General features: G+C 32.1%; 1 protein-coding gene across 1 annotated transcript in view; it reads right to left on the bottom strand.

Annotated features, from left to right (window-relative positions):
* The window catches only part of LOC106882611 (collagen alpha-3(VI) chain), a 180,154-nt gene extending 168,110 nt beyond the window's left edge, over positions 1 to 12,044 (bottom strand). The window contains exons 1-3 of the mRNA XM_052975952.1: positions 11,375 to 12,044; positions 5,012 to 5,026; positions 3,654 to 3,671 (exon numbers count right to left, since the gene is read on the bottom strand). Coding sequence (XP_052831912.1) covers positions 3,654 to 3,671; positions 5,012 to 5,026; positions 11,375 to 12,029 — 688 coding nt within the window. The 5' untranslated portion in view covers positions 12,030 to 12,044. The remainder of the gene's footprint in view (positions 1 to 3,653; positions 3,672 to 5,011; positions 5,027 to 11,374) is intronic.

The following is a 12,044-nucleotide window of genomic DNA, read 5'->3' on the forward strand; positions in this document are numbered from 1 at the left end:
TGTGTGTGTGTGTGTGTGTGTGTGTGTGTGTGTGTGTGTGTGTGTGTGTGTGTGTATCAATGACAATAATATCGACATCATCATCAATTAATGATACATTTTGAAATGTGAACAGGTATAAAACTGAATATATACCTCCAATGCATGTAAATTATAAATAATAAACTAAAGTGTAATTTAAAAGACAAATTCAAAATGTGACTGAGACCTTTGGCGATATGCTGTGCTTGAGAAAACCTGGCAAGCCAAGTGAGATTGTAGCCATGGCTGATGCCAGTGTCACATAACAGGCCCATTTAAAAGTACCTGTTGAGTCAAATGTTGAGTCAAATGCCAGTAGCACGTAAAGAGCACCATTCAAGCGTGGCCAATATCAGTGCCGGTGGCATGTAAAAAACACCATTTGAGTATGGTTGATGCCAGAGCTGCCTGACTGGCCCCCGTGCTGGTGGCATATAAAATGTACCCTTCAAATATTGAGTGATATGCTGTGCTTGAAAAGACCTGTTAAGCCAAATAAAATCATAGTCGTGGCCAATGCCAGTGCCATCTGACTGACATCCATGCTGGTGGCATGTAAATGGCACCATTCAAGCATTGTGCTTCACAGAGGCAGTGACAGATGACCAAGACCTTTGCCAATATACCATGCTTGTGTAGACCTATCAAGCCAAGTGAGATTGCAGTTGTGGCTGATGCCAGTGTCATGTCAATGGCACGAGTGCCAGTGGCACATAAAAAGCACACCCTACACTCTTAAAAAGGTTGGCATTATTAAGGGCATCCAGCTGTAAAAACCTAGCCAAATCAGGTACCTGGTGCAGCTCCCTGATTTACCAGTTTTCAGTCAAACTGTCCAACCCATGCCAGCATGGAAAGCAGACATTAAATGATGATGATGATTAACACACACACACACACACACACACACACACATATATATATATATATATATATATATATATATATATATATATATATATATATATATATATATATATATTTTCTATTGGTTTACATACACACACACTTGTGTATATATATATATATATATATATACGCAAGTGTGTGTGTATGTAAACCAATAGAAAATACAACAACTTGAAATATTAAAATAAAATTCAAATGGTAATTATGTGAGAATACATGAAACATGAAAATTATGAACCTGAATACCATCATAGCCACATTCTAAAGGTTGGCTCTATAACTAAAGTAAATTTGTGATGCACCAAATATTTGCTTATAATATGGTATTACTGTGGGAAGTACTCCACCCATGTCAAAACTACTACCCAGAACTAGATTACTCCACTCCAAGCTGATGTTACACACATGTACATTAAAAAAGTGTTAGTAAAATAAAAAGGGTAGTAGATAAAAAGTTTATGAAGCACCAAAACATTATCCTCCAAATAAAAAGCTTGAATATAGACTATGCAAAATGAGTGTAGTAGTTATAAATTACTGCAAGAAACTTAAAACATTAAATATTTGCAACACAATAGTAAACTTGTAAAAGAAAGAAATGAATAAATAAATAAAGAAAGAAAGACAGAAAGAAAAAAGGAAGGAAGGAAGAATTATATTGATGGTGTAAATGTATGTAGGGACTAAATGCAGAATATATATTTTTAACAACTATAATAAATCAATATATGCAGCTATTTCATATTTCACACATTTATAGAAATTTCACTTTGAATTATTTCATTATTGAAGGTAGTGAGTCACCTTGTCACAGTTCAATGACAGAAACTAGTAAGAATACAGTGAACACTTTATGTACCCAACATACTTTCATAAAACAAATGCACATTTTATTTCTTGATAAGCCAGCATTTACTCAAGTTAAAGAACCAGAAAAAAAAAAAGAGAAATTTAGCATATCTTCTGAGGCAGTTATATTTTGATTCCCTTAAAGGAATTGAATTATATTATTAGATAAATTTTATAATTCATTATAAACAGGTTGAAGCAGACAATGTTAAGACCAAGACTATGATAACTTCAAAATGTAACAGAAAAAAATCTAATCAGCATAAGAGAAGAAAGAAGACACTTTATTTGAGTTTTAAAAACCCCAAAAAATACTAAATGGAGAAGTAATTGGCTAAGACTTACTTAAATACAAAGAATCTTGCCTCTCACAATATAGAAACATTTCTCATGGTACCAACAGATAAAATGGAAAAAGCATTGCCCTGAATGATAGTAAGGGAGATGTGCTGGAACAGCCAGTCTGACTAACAGGGCTTGCACGTGCTGACAGCAATCTCTGCCCCAATAGTAGCAAACACAGATATGGCCTGGAGACCAAGAACACTGGAGAGCTCAACTGCCACATAAACCTGTCAGAGATTGACTGATACCTTCAAAGTTTTTTTTTCTCAGCCTGACAAGCAGTGGAGCCTGGGCTGGTAGCTGGCAACACCAAATTGTCACTAGAGAAGGTGTCACAGCATGTGACATCCCAGATGAGAGGCTTACCACCACAGAATGGAACAATTGTCATGCCATCTGACCTTCTACTGTTCCCTAGGTCTAGCTCCACTGGCTCTAGGTAGGAAGAGAAGTATGTAACATCTAGGTTATGCTTTAAGATCTTGTTAAGGGCGGCATGGCATGGAAGATGGCATGACAGTGTCATCAAACTGAACGTTGTTTGATACAGGCATTAAGATCTGTGAGGAGAGACACATGATTATAGCAAGGGACATTGCAGAAGTTATATGATCCAGATTTAAACCAAATAATCTTATTGTTGGAAATTGAGAATGAAATTCTCCCCTGGAAAAAAAAATGTGCAACATTGTTCCCTGTAAAATAAATTTAGTTTCTTCAGTTATTTATAAGCTACCACCGCTGCGGCTACCCTGAAATAAACTCACCTTTTGAGGAAAAAGTCCATCTTTGTGCCATGTTTTGTATGCATATTTTCCTTCAAACAATTTTTAAAAATTTCTTTTTACTTTTTTACTTACTCCAGTAAGATCAGATTAAAATACTGAGATAAAATGAGATTACCTACTTTAAATTATACTGAGATATCAATTTTCTTTTTATTTGTCTAGATTTAAAGTATAAAATTCATATTAATCATAGCAATGTACAAAACTGATTAATAGAATTCTTTTCAAAAGAAATTTATCATTTGCATATTAAACAAATTTTCATAATGAATAGAAAATAAATGGTATATATTCAGGTAGATTTTTTTTTTTTACTTTTTTCTTTTTTTGTCTTTTGCTATTATATTACAAAAAACTATTAAAATTAATATTCTATATGATACCAAAAATACTATTATACATTTGCTATTAATTTATTTTCTGCAATTTTATTTGGTTATGTAAGCACAAATTGATATATAGTGAGGAAATCATTAGAATATATCAAACATGTACTATGCCAACAGCAAATGCAAGAAAATATTTTGACTATAGTTGATGTAATTAAGAATATAAACTTTCAGGTCTATTTTCTTAAAAATTTAAGAATAAAATGTGCAAGTAATCATATATATGTTATAAGTCATTATACTGTTGATTTATGCCAATAACATATTTGTAGACAAAAGAAAACAGGCATGTATACATAGCATTTGATTTTTTAACAAATAGATTAAATTAAGATTTAATGCAAAAACTCACCAGTTGGTCTCGTAACAACTGAAATAACAAATAGTGGATAAAGTAAGATTTGTAGCTTAGAATGAAACAGATTTAGAAAATTTGAAGATTACTTTCATTAAATTGTTGAATAAAAAAAAAACCATGTTTCAGATTCTTTGCAAAGAACAGAAAATGGTTTTCTGAAGGTGCATTTAGAATAAAGTGTTGCTTTATTATTGAAACAGCAATGAATAATCACAAAAATAGATATTATTAGCTATAGGAAATGTCTAGTTATTAGTCATAAACATTAAGAGCTACAAACCTACAAAAATATTCTACATGAAATATAGTGTGTGTGTGTGTGTGTGTGTGTGTGTGTGTGTGTGTGTGTGTGTGTGTGTGTGTGTGTGTGTGTGTGTGTGTGTGTACACATGCATGCACATTACTTTTTATTTAAAGAATTGTCTTTTAGAGGTTTCTAGAAATGTTTGCTAATTCTTTTGCACACAAACATTAATAACAGTTTGCATTTAATCAGGACAAAGAAGGTTTATCTAAAATATATGGGTTTCAACTTCAAAACCGTTTAGAAACAACTGGACAATTTAGCTCATAATACTAGTTTTAACACAACTATTATTATTGATGTTATTTAAAACTGTTTAATATAACACCTCCTCTGTTATTGAAATACAAGATACATAGAATTTAAAACCAAAATAAGCATAAATTCACTAAATCGGTAGCTAATATTAAAAGAAATGATTGGAAATTAAAAACTATGAAGCTGCTATTTTCAGTGATTGACTAAATGAATAATATGTATAGAGTGTTACACAGTTTTAAGGCCAGAGTAATAGACTTTGGTTTGAATTTCAATACATATGATAAGGAATATGTTGATATAACTTAATCTCCACGTAATGGAGAAGTATCAATATGTGTAATGCAATGTTTAAATAAGCCAACAGTCAGAGAACAACTGGAGTGGATTCTGAGAGCATAGGATATACATGAAGAATATCCAGTAAGTATAATATCTGCTGCTTGAAAATTAGTTAAACTCTCCACAAAATCAATACAAGCAATATCAAAACATAATGAAAATTAATGTTATTTAAAGAGTAGTGTGAAATAGAATGTAACTGTAAATATTTCATGGCAAGTCCTCAGATAAAATGATACACTGGTAAGAAAAATTTCAAAATATTCCAGCAATATTCCATAAAACTGTTAAACATTCAGTAAAAATCTAGTGAACTGAAATTAGATGAATATACCACAACAGTGTTTACTACTTGTTACAAAGACTTCACTTTAGAGCTGTTAAAATTAGCAAAGAAGAATCAATTTTACAAATGTCATTAAGCATTAAAAAAAAAATATGAACTTACCACTCGATGTTGTAGCTGAAATACAATGTTTAAAGCACGTTCATTATTTTTGTTAAATGATTGTTCAAACAAATCAAATTTAAAAAATTGTGTATTACCTGTAGATGAAATACATAAAAAAGACTAAATGTTAGGAAATTTGCTAAGCTCATTTAGGATTAACTGAAACTAAGGTGGTGGGGTGCTAAAAAACCTAACCTTTATAGCTACTGAATATTCTTACGATAAAATACACTTCATTACAAAATAGCAAAGTATGATATATTCAGCAACAAAAAGAAACAAGATAAAATATACTTCATACTTTTAATAAAAACTTTAGGCTTTAACCTAGATTAAGACTTGGTTACGCAAAGGTTTTTGTATTCAATAATTGACAATATTTACTTTTCTTTTTTCTTGAATAGTTATTACAGTTGTATAATTTTCATATACATAAAGAATTTTTTAGGTTTTATGTTGCAATTACATGGACACTTTGGTCTATGGATATAAATTCTATCTTAGAAAGATCTGTAGTTTTAAATTGGTAGACAACAGAACTATTTTGATTACCAAGTTTTACATGATAAAATACAACCTAATTATTGCAGTTTATGAATTAATTTGAAATGTTTATGTGTTTTAGAAATAAATATATTTATTTGAATACATATGGAATGGTGAAGACAGCAAACAGTTAAATGAAACAAAATGAAGCAAAACAATTTACATGCATACTAACATGAAAAATAAGAAAATTGAATAAAACAGTACAAGAAAGATGTTAATCTGTAACAATACAAGAAATAAAAATGGTAGAATGTTTAAGAATACAGTGATGAGAACATTTAATAAAATTAAGAAAATGTGCCATCAAAGGAAAAAATGAAGCAAATTTCCATATTAGAATATAAAAGATAAAGCTGAATGTTGTTAATGCTGTGATAAATGATGCATGTTAGATAAGCTTAATTTCAGTTACACAAAAAATATCAACTGTGAAAATGGGAGAAAAATATTTTGTGTCAACTTAAACGTAATAAATTCTCAAATTATTTTTAAAATACACTTTTCTACTCTAGGCACAATGCCCGAAATTTTGGGGGAGGGGGCCAATCGATTACATCAACCCCAGTAAGCAACTGGTACTTAATTTATCGACGCTAAAAGGATGAAAGGCAAAGTCAACCTCAGCGGAATTTGAACACAGAACATAAAGACAGACGAGAGAGTGATTGTATTTTCTCATAACATATAGAGAAATGGATGTATCGGACGAAAGTGAAACATTAGAAGCAAATTGAAATGTCCGAAAATGGCCTCAAAATTGTATAACCCAGTTTCGTTGCCGAGGTTATTTTAGTTGTAAAAACGAGTTGTTGAGTGTAAAACATAGTTTATTTAGTAGATAAATAATAAGCTACGGCTATGTGTCATTATAACTATCAAAGTTTTCAATAAACTGTCATCTGAATCAGTTGTTTTGTTCATTAATTTCCATAAAAATGAAAGATGTATGTATTTGTATATAAAATGGACATGTGTGTGTGAGAGAGAGAGGGGGGAGAAGAGAAAGAGGAAGAGAGAAAGAGAGTGATTGAAGGGGTGTGTTGTCATATATACATACATACATCTTTTTTGTAAGTACGTGTGTGTGTGTGTGTGTGTGAGAGAGAGAGAGTGAGTGAACGTGTGTGTTCACATGTATGTGTAAGTGGCACTCACTCTCTCTCTTTCTCACACATACACACACGTCCATTTCATATACATGTTCATACATTTTTCACTTTCTCCTCTCTTTCACTTTAAAACAAAAGTAAATAAATAAACTTTTTTTTACGGAAATTAACCGAATGCACATGACATGACAGCTCTGCAAGTCAAAACAAAAGATCACCTAAGCAACTTTATTATAATACAGATGTGACTAATTTGGAGAAATATTACTTTCATTATTCACAAATTGTCAGTCTCGTAATCAAACACTGTAGTTTTGGTTCAAATTGAAAGTGTGAAACTATTTTCACTTTCTAATGAAACCTGGTCATTGTAACTTTCAATGTCAGCGCGTTTCACTGTTGGATGGGTGGGAGAGGAGGTGGGGATAAAGTCACATATATATACTAAGACACACACACACACACACACAGACATACGTTAACACACACATCAAGCCTATCTCTGTTCCTATGTATGCCTGTGTCTTTAGGTATGTGTGTGTCAGTCGTCACAAAAATGTATGTATACTGGCAGGCACAAACGCTATAACATACATATACTTGTCAGTCATTGGCCTACTGTATGTAGTGAACACGCAAACACATACAGAAAATGTGGTGGTGGTAATGGTAAAAGATGTCATTTACGATAGGTGATTAAAAGAAAAATGATAATGTTAAATTTTTGTAATACAAATACGTGAATGAAAATATAGTTTAGTTGGTAGCCAAAAGTTTGCTGAATCTTTTGATACCCCATATGTTAAAATCGGCAACTCGGTTTTGGAATGCATAAGAATCATATGCACACACACACACACACACACACACAAACTCTCTTTTCAAGATTATATATATATATATATATATATATATATATATATATAGACTAGCACACTCATAGAATTGATAATACTGAAAACAGCAAGACATACACAGGCGAAGTTCAAGTGAAATGAAATGCCGTCAACATAGGTGCAAAACATACTTTCTGTAGCATAGATATGCTTTAAAAAAATTTTTAATGGAATATTTCTTTTGGAAATATTCTAGTGTTGGAAAGTCACCAATTTAGCAATAGTTACTATGCATTACCAATGTAACCTATGCATAATCAATGCAATACCTAGATTTTCTACAGCAGCAGAATTTCAATCTTTAATTCCAACTTTAATTCCAGAATGTAGATAGTCTTGAGCTCAGGCTGAGCGCTGCATTGGAAATACTCTGATTTCCTACCCTTCAGGACTACAGTATATGTATGCATACATATATACACACATATATATATATAGACACACACATTCACACACACATACATACATATGTATATACCATGCACATGCATTTGTGCATGAGCATTGTAACGAAACCCCAGTATCTCAAATCATGTGCAAAGCAATTTTCAAAAATATAAGAGTGCTAAAAGAGTTATATCTTAAAGATGACACCATGAAAAAGTAAGATTATGTAATCACTACTGGCCTTATTTAAACTATCGTTATAGGAATTTATTTCATCTGAATTTCATTGCAACAGAAGGTAAGAATGATTAGAGTAATGAAAATAAATAAAAACAAACTGATCGCTTTAAAATTTAATTGAACTATTTTTGCCTATACCATGTTAAATTTAGTGTTATGTTTTCCAAGTGATTTCAAGAAGATATCATCCAGTGTCTTCATTAATAATCTCTGCAACAGGATACAATTTTAATCTCATCAGATTCCTATGTTTTAACAATGGAAGTTGGAATACGAAATATGCAACAGAAAAGTTAAAGTAAAAGAATTACATGAATATTTTTGTGTGTGTACGAATTCAAACTTCATCTATATACGTAGTCATATATATTTAGGCACTTATTGACAATGTTTGTGACAAAAAATCTAAAACCATTTTTTGATTAAATTCTGATGTAAACACAACAGGTGTCAGCATACTAAACAGTGGAATGGATAGAATCACTATTAGAAGTTACTATTATAAACAATTTCTGTATAGCAAAACTTCCAATTACATCTTTTAAATATTCAATCTAATTGAATAGTTTAGATATTTTAAATATTCAATTTAATTTGCAACAATGAATACTGAAAAAATTTTTTGTCACAGTCACATTTAAACGTTTGCCAGCTTACAAATATTTTTCACTCATCCATAAATCAAGTCTCAACACTTATAGAAAATCATGATCTCTGCACAAATATATTAAAATCAATCTTAATGATTCCAACATTTTTTCACATCATTGTATATGCTTCATAACAACCTTTATTTTATAAACCTTCAAATATTCAAAATTCATTCATCAGTCATAGCTCTGGTAATTGTGTCAACTACTTTTTGAAGCAAATGTGATTTCCCTCATTCCACTACAGCAAAGATACAGATCTTCGTATCTTACATAAAGTCTATGTTTAGCAAACCATAAGCAGCTGTACATAAAAAGAAAATTCTTTATGGCTTAGTAAGAAGAGCAATGCCTATACAACCTTTTGCAAGGCCACTAAGACGAGAGTCCCAGCCTCAAAATTGGCAAAAGAATGTACTAAATATTACCTGACAAGAGTCAGGCAATGACATTAAACTCAGTGATGGATTAAGTCTACCACCCAAAATCCCTAACAGCTCCTTTAATGGGATTCTTTACAGTTCCTATCTATCAAATTTCATTTAGAAAGTTTTGATCAACCTGGGGTCAAAGACAGTTGGCCAAGATGACATGCAATACCAATATAAATTTCCTATCATGACCAGATTTTCTGATCTTTCCAAAAAGGATGCCCAGTGAAACATCCCTTAAACCAAATATTTATGCTACTGCTAGTCCTCCACTCAAAGGCACTACAAATACCTCTTCCGCTCCATTTTATACTCAAACAACAAATCATTTCCCATTTTAAGCCATTTCTTCTGAACATTAATCACTATTTCAATGTAAAAATCATTACTCAATGTAAAAATTTCTTTAGTCACATATGTTCTGCATGGTGATTAGCCCAGGTGCTATATCAACCATCATTCCAAAACTAAGAGCTCCTAAACTGGTTTCTAACTCTGACAAAAATTTTAAACATTTTGTGTAAATTGGTATGGATCTTAAAACATGGAAACACACATAAGTGTTTCCAAGAAACATCACTGATCCACTTATAAAATTAGAGCTCATTTTGATTTATTATTTCAAATTTAAATAAGCACTAACATTACCAGCCCAAATCTCTTTCTCTTTCATGCAATGCTGATTGGACTTTCATTAGAGACTACTTCATGATCATCCCTTTTCCTATGTTGTTGCTTTTGCTGACAGGTCTAAAAAACCAGCAATATAGACTGAAAGCTTCCAATTAGATTTTGTTATTCTAGAAAATGTTGACACGTGTGTATCTTATAGATCAGTTATTCCATTAACATTTTTTTCTTTCTTTACTGTAACCTTTCACTTAACAAGCTTAATATGTTTACTCTCTTGTCCATATAAATTCTTAAAACCACTTGGCAGATGTACATCTTCATAAAAATAGAGACTTAAAACTATACTACAATGGAAACAAGATAATTTTGACTGAGCAAAACACAAGGAAACAAGCCCACAACACTAGTTTCACTGATCATGAACAATAAATCCTCACGTTCACTACAAATGTTATGTCTTAATTTCTTTGATGAAATCTTATAACAACTGCATATACGACACAGTCAAAGTTGCATCATTAGTAAGCAGTTTCTTTTTCAACCTTATCAGTTGATGGCTCATAAATAATGTAAGTTTGTTAGTGAGCAAAACTTTTATAAGAGAATGGATACACAAGGTAACTGACCCACGGTTTTATTGGCCTTTACTGAAAGGTAGGAAATTTTTCCTATTATTAATTAGGACACTAAACTCTGTTTGCGAAGACCTGTTAAGGCAAGTGAATTGAAATCGAAATCAAACCAAATTCGATGACTGGCACCCATGCCAACCTCTCCCTCATTGGACATTAAACTCTGCTTGCGAAGACCTGTTGGGGCAAGTGAAATCGAAATCATAATTGAACCATATTCGAAGACCAGCACCTGTGCCAGTGGAGCACTAACAGCACCGTCCAAGCGTGATCATTGCCAGGGCAGCAGTCTGGCTTCCATGCTAGTGGCACGTAAATAGCACCATTTGAGCGTGATCGTTACCAGCGTCACCTACTGGCACTTGTGCTGGTGGCATGTTAGAAAATCATTTGAGTGAGGTCGTTGCCAGTGCCGCTCGACTGGCTACTGTGCAGGTGGCACGTAAAAAACACCATGTTGAGCATGGCCGTTGCCAGTACCTTGTGGGTGGCACGTAAAAGCACCCACTACACTCTCAGAGTGGTTGGCATCCAGCTGTAGAAACTCTGTCAGATCAGATTGGAGCCTGGTGCAGCCATCCGGTTCACCAGTTCTCAGTCAAATCGTCCAACCCATGCTAGCATGGAAAGCGGATGTTAAACGATGATGATGATGATGATGATGATGATGTGTCAGGTATTATCAGTAAACAAAAATAAAAACTACATTATTTTGATAATAATTATGACAGTACCAAAGATCTAAAAGTAAAATTGAATGAAATATTAAATAACTAAATTTCTTCATTCAACCTAATTATGACAGAATAAGAATATAAATTAATATAACTCACCTGGGCATATTGACGTGATAATATTTGGTAGATTTTGTCCCAAATGTTGAGTACTTTTAGTTTTGAAGATAGTGGTATTTATTGCAATCTGCTTTAATCCATTAATTCCAAGCCCAACAGCATATAAATTATAACTGGTAGCTTTTGTACCTGTATTCTTTTGAAGAATCTTTTGCATACCGCTTTTGGAAATTTTATCAGTTAGAAAAATTACAATGTTATCTACATCTGGACGGTCTCCATTTTGAAGTGAAAACATCTTTTTTTTTATAATTTTGAAAGCTTTTGACACAAAGGGCTCACTTCGTACAAAAGTTACATTACTAATTGATCTGTATATGGCAGCTTTTGTTTGAAAGCTGTTTAAATCAAACCGTACAAGCTGTTTTGAAGTATACATCAATAATCCTATCCTCACATTACCTGAATCAATCTCAAAATATTTCAAAATTTCTTTCAGAAAATTCATCAAGTGCTGGAAATCTACTGCTGTAGCTTTCAAAGATGTTCCAACAAAAAATATAGCATCAGCTTTTAATGATTGACATTCTGGAATAAAAAGCTTTAAAATGATATTATCATTATTACTTCTAGAGAAGATACTGCTTGTTATTTTTCTACTTTGCAAAATATATTGTTTCTTCCAATCAATCATTTACAGAAGCAACAT

This window comes from Octopus bimaculoides, chromosome 23 (genome assembly GCF_001194135.2).
Source record: "Octopus bimaculoides isolate UCB-OBI-ISO-001 chromosome 23, ASM119413v2, whole genome shotgun sequence".
Lineage (NCBI taxonomy): Eukaryota > Metazoa > Mollusca > Cephalopoda > Octopoda > Octopodidae > Octopus > Octopus bimaculoides.